The 14,737-nt window shown below is 41.9% G+C and overlaps 1 protein-coding gene across 3 annotated transcripts in view; it reads right to left on the bottom strand.

Annotated features, from left to right (window-relative positions):
* Nucleotides 1–14,737, bottom strand: part of slc12a1 (solute carrier family 12 member 1) — a 163,576-nt gene that overhangs the window by 75,741 nt on the left and 73,098 nt on the right. For 2 of the 3 annotated variants that reach the window (XM_063070927.1, XM_063070925.1), the window contains exon 12: nt 953–1,076. In XM_063070927.1, coding sequence (XP_062926997.1) covers nt 953–1,076 — 124 coding nt within the window. Of the gene's footprint in view, nt 1–952; nt 1,077–12,606; nt 12,701–14,737 lie in introns of all 3 variants that reach the window. The other variant, XM_063070928.1, reaches the window with a different exon arrangement.

Below are 14,737 nucleotides of genomic sequence, written 5' to 3'. Positions count from 1 at the left end.
TTGAAGAAACCAGTTTGATTTTTGCAAGAGTTTTTCTAGCATTTCTGGCCACTTAAGTTCTGGGGGTAATTTGCTGAATCACTTGAGGGTGTGGTGACTTGCATCCCAGTTTAAGTTAGTCTACTTGAAGTTCATTTTGTGGAGAGTTGTACAGCACTGTGGCTATGATAAGAGGAGAAATACACTATATGCAATATAAGTGTTCGGATTTTGCTTTCAGCACAAGTTAAAGTCTAGTTCTGTCCGGAGTAAACTATCCTGGTCATTATTAAGGCAAACATAGTACAAAATCTTGCCTGGATGAAATTTTAGATACCATGCTCTCTAACATATGGTCACATTGAAAGCCACAAAAAACAACACTTAGGGACTCAAAGTTTATGCCACAAAAAAATCTGTACAGATTAAAAATTGATATTAACTCAGCTGCAAATTTGCATTAATTTAATTAATATAATACAATTTGTGCATTGCTTGGAAAACTATCTTGCATTCAGATGATTCTGAGGTTGTATAGACACTTATAATTCCACAAGGGGTAAAAATAACTCAGAATGTCCTTTTACCAAATAAAATTACATAAAATTACATATGTAATACAGGTTGACCTTCACTAATCTGGCACCATTGGGACCTGAGGAGTGCTGGATTAGTGAAAATGCCGAATTACAGAAGGATCACATTGAGCATAATCAGTGCCGGATTATCGAAGGAACCGGATTACAGGTAGTCGGATTAGTGAAGATCGACCTGTATTTTGCATTAATGTCACCAATGCAGCAATGGAAATGCGACTTAGATTTTATTAAGATGTTCAAGTTAAAGGCTTGATTTATAGATACTGAGAACTTCTACTTCTTCTGTTTTTAGCTCAGGAAGTTGCAAGTTTCTGTAAAAATACCAAGCTACTTTTTAAGAGCAATTTAAAGGATTTAAGATGAACCCCACTTACCAATCAGAATGAATGCAACAGCAATAAAGAATGTTAAAATATAGCTTCTAATAGGTTCACCATTCTTCCCATATCCCTTTCCAAAGAAATAAAGCCCCTTATAAATATTATCCTTGCAGAGTGCCTGTAGAGAAAATAAAGTCAATTATTTGCAACCTAACAAACCCATTTCTACAGAGGAATTTTAGATCAGCAGCCATTTTAGCTACAAGTATAAGCCATACTGTCCCAAGAGATAACCAGCTCAACCTACCAGTTTTTTCACCATGCCACTCAATCTCCAGAAACACAAGTTCTCCAGTTATATCAATAGGCATTCTTAATAATTTATTCCACAAGTTCATTACATTTTTTTGATGAAAAGATGTTAAGAAAACTTCTCCCTTGCTATTTAATTCAGTGAAATGAAAAGTTAGCCATCAATTCCTATCTGGTGCTTCAAAAATTCAACTAGGATATTACAAAAACCTTGTTTTCTTAAAAAAAATGAAGACAAGTGTATCAATGGTTTTCAAAACAAGGAAAAGCCTCATTTGGTATTTTGTACTACTTATTTTCCGGGTACAGGAACAAACAGAATATAGTCAAAGAGTACATAGTGAAGTAAAATTATATGTGAGTAAAGTCAGTCAGTCATGCTAATCACAGTAAATCTGAATTCTCAGTCGAGGAGAAAAGAAACCAATAAAAAATTATTCTACCTTTTGAAATGTTGTATGAAGTAATCTGATCGAAGCTTTTCACCATCCACCCCATTACCTATATCTTGTTTCTTCATTTCCTCTTGCAAATGAGTTATCCTAGTTCTCAACTTTCAATCTCTTCATCTTCACAGCTTATTATTCTGTTTTTCATAATTATTATTCCATAATTACTCAATATTATTCATTGAAGTATTTGCTACAGGGACAGTGGATGCACTGGCTGAGAGCTTCCAAAATTCTCAAGAATGATTCCCACATATTGGAAATGAAAAAAAATCTATTATTTAATAGGGGAGGAAGAAAGAAAACAAGTTGCAGAGAAGGTGCTAGAATTTATTAACTGGTAAAAGAACAATTGTTAAAAATATAAAAATAAACATGGTGAAATCAATATGGATTTATGAAAAGGAAATTATTTTTTAGGTTTCTCAGTTTAAGGTTGTAAACTGGCAGAAATAAATAAGAATTAACCAGATGACTTGGTGTATCTGGAGTTTAAGGTTTTCATGGCATCTTAATAAAATAAATCATTAAAACAAATTTAAAGTGTGTGGAATTGGAGGCAATATACTGGTGTTGACTCAGGATTAGTAAACAGAAAACAGTAAGAATAGTCGGGTCATTTTCAGGTTAAGAGACTATGGCTGGTAGGATGATATCAGGATTAATGTGTGACTTCCAGTTTCCAACCCATTTCAATGATTTGTATAACACTGAGTGTCATTTTCCAAATTTGCTACCAATACAAAGCTGGCTCTGAAGCTTTTCACAGCCTAATTTCCAAGCGTATAATCAGTTTAAGCCAATGTGCAAAGACAAAGAGGATGGAATATATTGTAGAAACATGTGAAATCAAGATGAAAAAGATACTCCTTTTCATCTCATTTTAAAAAAGTATCTATTTAAAATAAGATGAAACGAGCATCTCATTTTAAAAAGATACTCCTTTTATTGTAATAAAAAGGAGTATCTTTTTGAAAAGAGAGATTGAAAGGTATTGATGGTCAAAAGGACCAGTGAGTGTTCTTGTACATGAATCATTGAATGTTAGCATCCAGATTCAGAAGGAAATTAGGAAGGAGAAGAGTAAACTAGCCTTTACTGCAAGTGGTTTTGATCGCAAGAGTAGAGATGTCTCATTCCAATTATGTAGGGCAGTTATGAATGCATTTGGAATACACTGACACCAAGGAGTGATATACCAAATGATAGAGTAAGTGCAGAGAAAGCTTGGTGCCAGATTAAGATTAAGCAGACCATGCATTTACTCAAATTCAGTTGAATGAGTAATGATCTTAGAAGCATAGAAAATTCTTATAGGCTTAAAGCGGATATAAAGTTGAGGCTTCCTTGTCAGGGATTTCTAGAACCATGAGGGTTATAGTTTCAAATTAAGCAGACAGCTAAAATGAGACAAAATTTCTTCACCCACAGCACTGAACCTTTGGAATTCTTTAATCAATAGGCCTATCAAGATTAAGTTACTGAGTATATCCAAACTACTTTTTGGAATTAAAGAAATCAAGGGATATAGGATTTAGTGCAGGAAAGGGGTGCTGATGACCTTACTAAATATCAGAGCAGGCATGACATTCCTTTTGTTATACCCATCCTTTTCCCACCTCTACAACTGAAAATTTCCCAGTTCAAAAGGGACTCAGACTCGAAAACCTGAAGTATTAACTGCTTCTCTTTCCGCAAATGCTGCCATCCGATCTGCTGATGTTTCAACATTTTCTGTTTTTTTTTCTCCTCTAAATATCATATAAATTCCCTTTACACTATAGCCCACTTTTCTGTATAACTTAAAAATGTTAACTGTTTTTTGGTACTGATGAAAATCACTGATGTGAAATGTTTACCATTTTCCTTAGACCTATTGAGTACTTCTAACAATATTTTTATTCTGTAAGTTAATTAACTACAATTACTGAATCATTTGAGTAGTGTGAAGTCTCTGAGATAACCAATGCTCTCATCAGCATAGATCCATATGACCCGTTTCATATTGATAATTCGTTACGCCAAGCAAGTGACGCTGACAGTGTTGAATTTGTGTTCCATGGCTGCCTTTATTCCCTCTAGTGGAAACTTCTTGGCTATTAGATTCAGCTTCCCAAAACTCATCTTCAGGTTAGGCAACTTCCACCCCACCATTAAGTAGCATTTCCAAGTAATGACATACACCCTGAAAACATGCCCAAGGAGGATATTACTGTCTTCTTGTTCTTCTGCTCAGCTCTAACCATTATTCCATCTACACTTCTACAAGTGTGCTGCAGACAAATGGCTAAGCTCCTCTGATGACAAAGGCTGACAGATGAAAATGCTCCCAACCTTCCCTGAACAGCATTCCTAATTGACTAAGATGGCACTGGTGAGTGACTTTCTTGAACCAGGACATCACAACATCTCCGCATATAAGTGTCTCGGGCCCTACGACCTTCAGGTGGGGGTGGGGGGGTTAAATCAAGCATTTAACACCCACCCCCACCTTTCATAATGAAACAATAAGTCACGTTTCTGACCATGAGTTGCGATTGAAGCTGTCTCTGCCCAGGTGCTACAAATACTGAAAACTGGGAAGCAATATTAGCAATAGCACAAGGATGAATTCTCGTAGGGATATCAATAACATTTAATTACATCATCCAAAATCCACCACTATCAAATTCCTGGGGTCAAAGATAAACCCAATCTTGAAGGCGGTAAAAAGCTGGTAAATGATTCATCTTCTGATTCCCAAAGCCATTTTTCTAGCACAAGTTAGGAATGTATCAATCCACCTGTCTGGACAAATGCTCCTCCAACAACAAAGCAGCCTAGATTCCACCTCCAACACTTACACCCTCCACCAGCACACCATGGCTGCAGGGAGTTCATCTGTCAAAGCACATTGATTAATCATTTTGCAAGAGGACATCTTCCAAGGCAGTAAATTCTTCCATCAGTAGCCCATATGAATATAGTAATTTTGTTATACATCATATTGATTTCAAACTTTAAAATTCAGAATAAATTAATTACAAAAGTACATCTATGTCACCATATACAACATTGAGGATTTGTTTTCTTGCAGGCATACTCAGTAGGTACAAGAAACATATTAGAACAGGTTAGACAAACAAAACAAAACAAACTGAAAATATAAATGAAAAAGAAAATAGATACACTGGACAGCAAATTTTTTCAAAAGTGTTGCTTCCTCAGAAATATTTTGTAGTTATAATAGACCACTTAAAGCTAAACACAAATATAATTTCAGACTACTTGTATCACAAAGGAATTTGGAGAAACAAGAAATTAACATTTATTGAATATAATGCATTTAATTGCATACCAGTGCTGACACCTTACAATAGTTCAACTAAACTAAAAAATATTTTGTTGATGACTTTCATTTGTACTCAGTGTCTGAGGATTCTCACTTAAGTGTCACAATAATCAGCTAGCATTAATAGATTCCAGTTGCCTTGATACCGTTTCTCCATAACTACAATGTCCTAGTGAAACCTTTCACCATGCTTGTCACTGACAGCACCAGGACTTACAGAGAAGTCTGAATGGGAATGCAGGAAATAAGTCTTTAGTGACATGTTGCACTTCATGGTTGAAACATGTTGTCAACCAGCTGCACATAGTTTGGTGCTCTGCAGTTGCCAAAATTTTCAACAACATCCTTGAACGCCCTCCAGTCAATTTTCTCCTGTTCCACTACAAGTTCTTAGAATTGCCTGTCATTGATGAACTGTTTGTTTTGTGTACCAACAATAATGCCTTCCTTAATCTTAGCATCAATTATTCTTGGAAATATCTGTCTCAAATATTGAAATCCTTCACCTTCCTTGTTCATCGCTTTCACAAAATTTTTCATAAGCCCCAGTTTTATAAGAAGAGGAGGCAAAAATATCTTTGTTGGGTCTACAAGTGGCTTATCTGGCACATTTTTCTGCCCTAGAGTCAACTGCTTACCGAGTGGCCAATCCTTTTTAATGTAATGAGATTCTTTAGCGATGGCTGTCCTATTTGCAAATGGAACAACAGCACTCGGTGTATCTGAGCAGCATTCCTCATAGCAGCACCACCACTTTCAGATCACCACACCACAGATGTTCCAGTTGTAGTTGCTGTACAAGACTGCCAAATTTCAGTAGTTCTCTTTCATGTGTACTGCACAGCCAATTAATATTGATAAGTGGATATTGCCATTGTGCATCAGCACAGCTTTTGGGCTGAACACTGAGGAATCAATAAAAAGACACCATTCTTGTAGATCATGCTGGCAACCCAAAGCATGTCCAGGCATGCCTGGACAAGATAGAAAACTTTACAGCTTACATTGTGGGCAATATTTTAATTGGCTTGTATTATAAATTGAAAGTTTGAAAATAGGCCATTCCAAAAAAAAGGCATATAATAGGGAAATAGCATGGTGACATTCATGATCAGCAGCCCAAAATCCGTAAGATACACCCAAAAGCATTCAGGAAGGAAAACATTTGTGGTCCAGTGATAGAGAACATGAAATGAAGAGTCTTTGAAAGTAGGTATTTAGATTGTGGCAACAGTTCAGTTTTAGGGCAAGTGAAGTAGAGTGAAGCTATCCCCTATAGTTCAAGGGCCCGAAAGGTTGAGGAGTAATAACTATTCCTGAACCTGGTGGTGTGGGTCCTGAGGCTTCTGTACCTTCTTCCTGATGACAGCAGCAAGAAGAGAACATGGCCTGGGTGGTGGGGTCCCTGATGATGGATGCTGCTTTCCTGTGACAGCACTCCATGCAGGTGTACTCAATGGTGGTGAGGGCTTTACCCATGATGGACTGGGCCATAACCAATACATTTTGTAGAATTTTCCATTCAAGGGCATTGATGTTTCCATACCAGACCATGTTGCAACCAGTCAATGCCACACATCTACAGAAGTTTGTCAAAGTTTTAGGTGTCATGCCAAATCTTCGCAAACTTTTAAGTATTTCAAAAATTAAGTTCCATAAAGTTATCATAACCGGGCAGTTGAGGGTCATCAGCTGTGGTTAGCTGTACACACTCATGGGACAAGATTTGGGAGTAAATCCAAGGAAAAAATCCAGAGCTGGAGTCCCCAAAGCAGTCCTATGTTAAGTTCAACTCCTGTGATGCCACTGGTGCCAAACTGTATCTGTCTCTGCCATTCCTTTGTATCTATCAGCTGTGTGGAAAGGAGGAGCCTGCTGTATGGGCAACAGCTTACTCTCCATATTGTACTGGCCTGGCTTGTTTATCACATAGGCAGCTACAGTGCAGTATCCATGGTTAATTCCGACCAACAGAGGGCCTCATTATTTCAAAAATTTGAGATGAAACATTGATTTCGAAAACTTAAAATTTTAGCAGTAATAAAACAGAGTTTAAAATGAAATTATCTTCCAACAAGCAAAAGGAATTGAATGATTTCAGTTCTTGTTCACCTGCATTTCACCAAGGCTGCAGCTTCAGAATTCTATAAACTGTTTACACCACTTCAAAACTTCTGAGCAACTGTTAGACTTCTCTGGGCAGCTAATGAAGCAATATACTTTATTCCCTATTAAAATTATATGATATTAATGATCTACTTTCTGCAAAGATTCACTTCACTGGACTCACACTAACATCACACCTCTTCACATTCCTTTAGATGTCAAAACTAGCAACTAAAATCAGGAAGAAAAAATATTACTCATGAATATTTATAGCAGTGGCATAATCAGGATTAGTGAGCCATTTCTGCAAGAGTCACTGAAGCAAAAACTGCCAAAGGCTTTTGAAAGTAGTTAGAGATGCTTTGCAAGCATAGTAATAAAAAGGTAACCATTACCCTTGATGTTGCTGATCCTATTCTTGTAACCCATTAATGACACCAAATACCAAAAATGGGAAAAATATTGTAATGATTGAGGTGGTAATAGTACAAATATGTAATTACTCCTCTCAAGCAATTCTTTATTTAAAGTTCAAAGTACATTTATTATTAAAGTATATACACTTTATACAAACAAGAGAAAATCTACAAATGTTGGAAGTCCAAGCAACACACACAAAATGCTGGAAAAACTCAGCAGGCCAGGCAGCATCTAGGAAAAGAGTACAGTAGACGTTTCGGGCCGAAACCCTTCTGCAGGATGAGAAGAAAAAATGCTGAGGAGTAGATTTAAAAGGTGGGGGAAGGGGAGAGAGAAACACAAGGTGATAGGTGAAACAGTCCTTCCAGGTGAGGTGACACTTCGCCTGCGAGTCTGTATGGGTCATATACTGTGTTTGGTCCTCCCGGTGTGGCCTCCTGTAGATTGGTGAGACCCGACGTAGATTGGAAGACCACTTCACTGAGTACCTACACTCCACCCACCAGAAAAAGCAGAATCTCACAGTGGCCACCCATTTTAATTCTACTTCCCATTCCCATATGTCCATTCATGGCCCTCTCCACTGTCATCATGAGGCCACACTTAGTTTGGAGGAACAACACCTTATATTCCATTTGGGTAGCCTCCAACCTGATGGCATGAACATTGATTTCTCAAACTTCCGATAATGTCCCCCACACCCCTCCTTCACCATTTCCCATCCCCTTTTCCCTCCCTCACTTTATCTCCTTGCCTGCCCATCTTGCCTCCCTTTTCTTTCTTCCATGGCCTTCTGTCTCTTTCACCAATCAACTTCCCAGCTCTTAACCTCATCCCTCCCCCTCTGGGTTTCACCTATCGCCTTGTGTTTCTCTCCTCTTCCCCCCACTTTAAAAAATCTACTCATCAGCATTTTCCTCCAGTCCTGTTGAAGGGTTTCAGCCTGAAACGTCCACTGTACTCTTTTTCTGGATGCAGTCTGGCCTGCTGAGTTCCTCCAGCACTTTGTGTGTGCTACACTTTATACAACCTTGAGATTCATCTCTTTACAGGCAGCCATGGAACAAAGAACCCCAACTGAACCCATTAAAGATGAAAGAAGACTGTCAAACACCCAATGAGCAGAGACAGAATAAAAACAAATTGTGCAAAAAGCATTCAGAAATGAAGTTCACAACACCAGGCATCACTGCAGCCAATTCAGAAGGCGTCAGTCCAGCAAAGAGGTCAGCAAACCCCGTGGCACAGCGAGCCGAACTGGCCTAGCTCTCATCTCTGACCCTGACACCCTGACCATTTCAATCTGGCCCAGCACTTAAATTGGCTTGTTCCTCGTCCACTGGCTTGGGCTCTGCTGCCTTGAGAAGGTTAATACCCTACATTCCCAATTCAGCTCGGTTCTCAAACTGATCAAACCTTGGATTGTTCCTCTTGTCGGCTCTGCCATATCGAACCACCTGACCTTTGCACTTCAGCTTGGCTCTTAAACTGATCAAGCCTTGGATGTTTCCATGCCTCGCCGCGACTCTGCTGCATCGAATTGCCTCCAGCCACTCCAGCAACTCCAGCCTGGACATGCTCCAACTGTCCTGCCCCAGCAAGACTCCCAGTCACACCACAAAAATGCCATATCATAGAAGCGATTCAGCCCAACTCCAACAGGGAAGCCACAGGCACGGTTTGCAGCGATCCATTACCAGAAAAAGTATGAATAACAGTAGTTCCCTTCCTCCATCATCAACTCTGCTCTCAAACGCATCTCCCCCATTTCACGCACATATGCTCTCACTCCATCCTCCCGCCACCCCACTAGGAATAGGGTTCCCCTGGTCCTCACCCACCACCCCACCAGCCTCCGGGTCCAACATATTATTCTCCGTAACTTCCGCCACCTCCAGTGGGATCCCAGCACTAAGCACATCTTTCCCTCCCCCCCCTTCTGCCTTCCACAGGGATCGCTCCCTACGCGACTCCCTTGTCCATTCATCCCCCCCATCCCTCCCCACTGATCTCCCTCCTGGCACTTGTCCGTGTAAGCAGAACAAGTGCTACACATGCCCTTACACTTCCTCCCTTACCACCGTTCAGGGCCCCAGACAGTCCTTCCAGGTGAGGCGACACTTCACCTGTGAGTCAGCTGGGGTGATATACTACGTCCGGTGCTCCCAATGTGGCCTTCTATATATTGGCGAGACCCGACGCAGACTGGGAGATCGCTTTGCTGAACACCTACGCTCTGTCCGCCAGAGAAAGCAGGATCTCCCAGTGGCCAACATTTTAATTCCACATCCCATTCCCATTCTGATATGTCTATCAACGGCCTCCTCTACTGTAAAGATGAAGCCACACTCAGGTTGGAGGAACAACACCTTATATTCCATCTGGGTAGCCTCCAACCTGATGGCATGAACACTGACTTCTCTAACTTCTGCTAATGCCCCACCTCCTCCTCGTACCCCATCCATTATTTATCTATATACACACATTCTTTCTCTGTCTCCTTTTTCTCCCTCTGTCCCTCTGACTATACCCCTTGCCCATCTTCTGGGTTTTCTTCCCCCCGCCTTCCCTCTTTTCCTTCTCCCTGGGCCTCCTGTCCCATGATCCTCTCATATCCCTTTTGACAATCACCTGTCCAGCTCTTGGCTCCATCCTTCCCCCACGTCTTCTCCTATCAGTTTGGATCTCCCCCTCCCCCTCCCTCTTTCAAATCTCTTACTAGCTCTTCCTTCAGTTAGTCCTGACGAAGGGTCTCGGCCTGAAACGTCAACTGTACCTCTTCCTAGAGATGCTGCCTGACCTGCTGCGTTCACCAGCAACCTTGATGTGTGTTGCTTGAAAGTATTTAGTTGCTTTCTTTGTTTCACTGACCACCAACAAGCTGTTGCTCAAACCAGTACGTAGTGCCATCTTAAACTGGTGTACAATGTACTTACATTTAAAACTTCATGGATGGATATGTAACTCTGCACCAACTCTACATGATGCATGACAAAGCTGCTTTGTGATTTAAAACCCTGTTTTCAGAGGGATATACGGAGGGATCTCACCTCCTGTTAAACTTGGCGATAATAGATAGACTTAAGTCAGCTCCTTTTGACAAGGCAGTGGGTTTTGTCATTCATGCTGGTGTTCTATTCAAATATCATATAGTAACTCAGAAATTTTGTAAGAGAATATATCAGTAGTACAGTGATGGCCCAAGCACAGAGGAGTTAACAGTTCACTGAGTTTTAATAAGAACTTGTCAGAACAAAGAAAAATTAACGCTAAGCCAACAGGACCTCTAAAAACTCTCAAACTAACCAAAAACTAGTGCCGTCACTGCTGCAGTGACTTAAATTAATACCACTCCTTTAACAGCATCTATCTAAATCACTGAACATCTTTCCCAGTACGTGGACTAAGGTAAGCAAGGAGCGTTATCATCACTGTGCTTCGATCAAGACTTGATAAGACTAAAACAACTGGAGAGAGTTAAATACAAGTTCAAAGGAATCCTAATTGGCTGGGATGTGTGCTTCTCACATGCATAACTGTCATCTTCTTTCAGCTGCCCACCAGTGAGAGCGTTCAGACTCAACAACAGTGACTTCCATAGTTGTGACTAGGCCCCCCTCTCTATGGTGCAGCTACCGATCAGCCAGGGGCCTGTGCCTGCTGGAAGTCCTGAATGAAAGACTTCTCCGGGCCACACCTCTCCCAATCAACAAGGTACTGGACAATGCACCACACCCAGTGAGATGCCAGGATGCACGTGGACAGAATAGAACAGGGACCCATCCATCAAGCAGGGAGAGTTGACTGGAGGAGGAGGGGGAGGAAGTCACTTCATGGATGATGGTGGGCACAACCTATAGGAGGTTCTTCTCCATTACCAATAGTCCCATGGTGTAGGGCCAATTTGCGGCTCTCTACTCTCAAAGGAAGATCTCTAGATGCCAGTCAGACTTTGTCCCCTGGCTTGAGAGGCTTCACCTGTCAGTGAAGCTGATCAGCCTGCCAAACATGTTGCTTCTGGCTGCTCAGCAGGGAAGCCCTGGCCAAGTCTCCACATGCAGCAGGGACTCCAACGTCAATTTCTTGGTCTGTGAACAATGGTACCTGGATTCCCTTTTGACATTCAAAGGGGGACATGCTATTGCAGGGCGACTGAAGGTTATTGTGGGTAATCTCTGGCCAAACTAGCTGTGATCTCCAGATTGTGGGGTTGGAAGAGACATGGCAGTGCAGGGTTGTCTCCAACTCCTGATTCACTCACTCAGTTTGGCCATTAGATTGGGGGTGGAAACCTGATGAAAGACTGGCTGTGGTTCCCAAAAGGGAATAGAAAGTCTTCCAAAAATGGTATGTGATCTGTGGTCTTTGATCAGACACTATGTCCTGAAGAAAGCTGAGCACATACTGAACCATGAGGGTGGCAGTCTCACGAGCTGACAGGAGCTTGGGGAGTGTGATGAAGTGGGCTGCTTTAGAGAACTGATCCACCACAATTACCAGAATGGTAGTGTTCCCATATGATGGAGGCAAACCAGCAATGAAATCCACTGAAAGGTGGGACCAGGGGCGGTGAGGCACAGGCAGACCACCAGGGGACTGACGTAACATCTTGTTCTGGGCACAAATGGGACAGAAAGAGATTAAGTTGTGGACACCTTGGGACAGACGACCACCAAAATCATCTCTATAAATTCCATGGTCTGTTGAATTATCAGGTGGCCAACCAGACGGGAAGGGTGACCCCACTCCAACATTCTGGGACACACATTAGGAGGGACAAGCAGCCAGCTGTGGGCGGGGGGGGGGTCCCCCACCATGGCTGAGGTCCAACTATTGGTCAGCCTTCGCCTCTGTTTCTACTCCCAAGTCACTGGAGCAGCTCTGCATGTGTGGGGAAGGATGGGCTCTGCATTGGCTTTATTCTCAGATGTCAAACTGGTGGGAGAGGGCATCGGCCATGATATTCTTGCTGCCAGGATTGTAGATGAGGGTGAAATTAAACTGAGTGAAAAAGAGAGCTCAATAGCTTGACGGGAGTTGAGTCACTTGGTGTCATGAATGTAGGAGAGGTTTTTGTAATCTGTGCATACCAGAAAGGGGTGCTCTGCTCCCTCCAGCCAGTTTAGCCATGCCTCCAGAGTCTCCTCGATAGAAGTTCTCAGTTCCCAGCATCATAGATACAATCTGCAGGAGTCAAGCGATGGAAAAGAAAAGCACAGGGGTGTATTTGATTATTTGCTGAAGAGCGCAAGGATAGTACAGCTCTAATGCCAATATCAGATGTATCAACTTCGACGGTGAATGGATGGGATACACCTGGATGTTGCTTCACCACTTCCCCAGTGCTTTAGTTTTGATAATGCTTGAACTGCTTCACTTGCCCACTGGAATCCTGCAGAGGTCTTCTTGGTGAGTGCAGTTATGGGAGCTGCAATGAAACTGAAATTTCTGATGAAGCAGAGATGAAAGTTTGCAAACTCCATGAAGTGCTTCATCCATTTGACTGTAGATGGTTTGGGCCACTGGTCCTGCCTGAACTTGACATGAGTCCATTTGAACAGTGAAAGGGATGAGGATGTAGCCCAAAAACAACACCTGCTCAATAGACAACAGACAATAGGTGCAGGAGTAGGCCATTCAGCCCTTCGAGCCAGTGCTGCCATTCACGGTGATCATGGCTGATCATCCACAATCAGTATCCAGTTCCTGCCTTATCCCCATAACCTTTGATTCCGCTATCTTTGAGAGCTCTATCCATCTCTTTCTTGAAAGCATCCAGAGACTTGGCCTCTACAGCCTTCTGGGGCAGAGCATTCCAAATATCCACCACTCTCTGGGTGAAAGAGTTTTTCCTCAGCTCCATTCTAAATGGCCTAACCCTTATTCTTAAACTGTGGCCTCTGGTTCTGGATTCACCCATCAGCAGGAACATGCTTCCTGCCTCCAGCGTGTCCAATCCCTTAATAATCTTATATGTTTCAATCAGATCCCTTCTCATCCTTCTAAATTCCAGTGTATATAAGCCCAGTTGCTCCAATCTTTCATCATATGACAGTCCCGCCATCCGGGAATTAACTGCACTCCCTCAATAGCAGAATGTCCTTCCTCAAATTTGGAGACCAAAACTGCACACAATACTCCAGGTGTGGTCTCACTAGGGCCCTGTACAGCTGCAGAAGGACCTCTTTGCTCCTATACTCAATTCCCCTTGTTATGAAGGCCAGCATGCCATTAGCTTTCTTCATTGCCTGCTATACCTGCATGCTTGCTTTCAGTGACTAATGTACAAGAACACCTAGATCTCGTTGTACTTCCCCTTTTCCTAACTTGACACCATTCAGATAATAATCTGCCTTCCTGTTCTTACCACCAAAGTGGATAACCTCACATTTATCCACATTAAACTGCATCTGCCATGCATCTGCCCACTCACCCAGCCTGTCCAAGTCACGCTGCATTCTCATAACATCCTCCTCACATTTCACACTGCCACCCAGCTTTGTGTCATCTGCAAATTTGCTAATGTTACTTTTAATCCCTTCATCTAAATCATTAATGTATATTGTAAACAGCTGCGGTCCCAGCACTGGTCACCGCCTGCCATTCTGAAAGGGACCCATTAATCGCTACACTTTGTTTCCTGTCAGCCAGCCAATTTTCAATCCATGTCAGTACTCTGCCCCCAGTACCATGTGCCCTAATTTTGCCCACTAATCTCCTATGTGGGACTTTATCAAAGGCTTTCTGGAAGTCCAGGTACACTACATCCACTGGCTCTCCCTTGTCCATTTTCATAGCTACATCCTCAAAAAATTCCAGAAGATTAGTCGAGCACGATTTCCCCTTCGTAAATCCATGCCGACTCGGACCAATCCTGTTACTGCTATCCAGATGTGTCATAATTTCATCTTTTATAATTGACTCCAGCATCTTTCCCACCACCGACGTCAGGCTAACCAGTCTATAATTCCCTGTTTTCTCTCTCCCTCCTTTCTTGAAAAGTGGGACAACACTAGCCACCCTCCAATCCACAGGAACTGATCCTGAATTTACAGAACATTAGAAAATAATTACCAATGCGTCCACGATTTCTAAAGTTACCTCCTTAAGTACCCTGGGATGCAGACCATCAGGTCCCAGGGACTTATCAGCCTTCAGACCCGATAGTCTATCCAACACCATTTCCTGCCTAATATAAATTTCCTTCAGTTCATCTATTAC

The sequence above is a fragment of the Mobula hypostoma genome, chromosome 18 (genome assembly GCF_963921235.1).
Source record: "Mobula hypostoma chromosome 18, sMobHyp1.1, whole genome shotgun sequence".
NCBI classification, from domain to species: domain Eukaryota; kingdom Metazoa; phylum Chordata; class Chondrichthyes; order Myliobatiformes; family Myliobatidae; genus Mobula; species Mobula hypostoma.
This window is presented reverse-complemented; position numbering and strand designations above follow the sequence as displayed.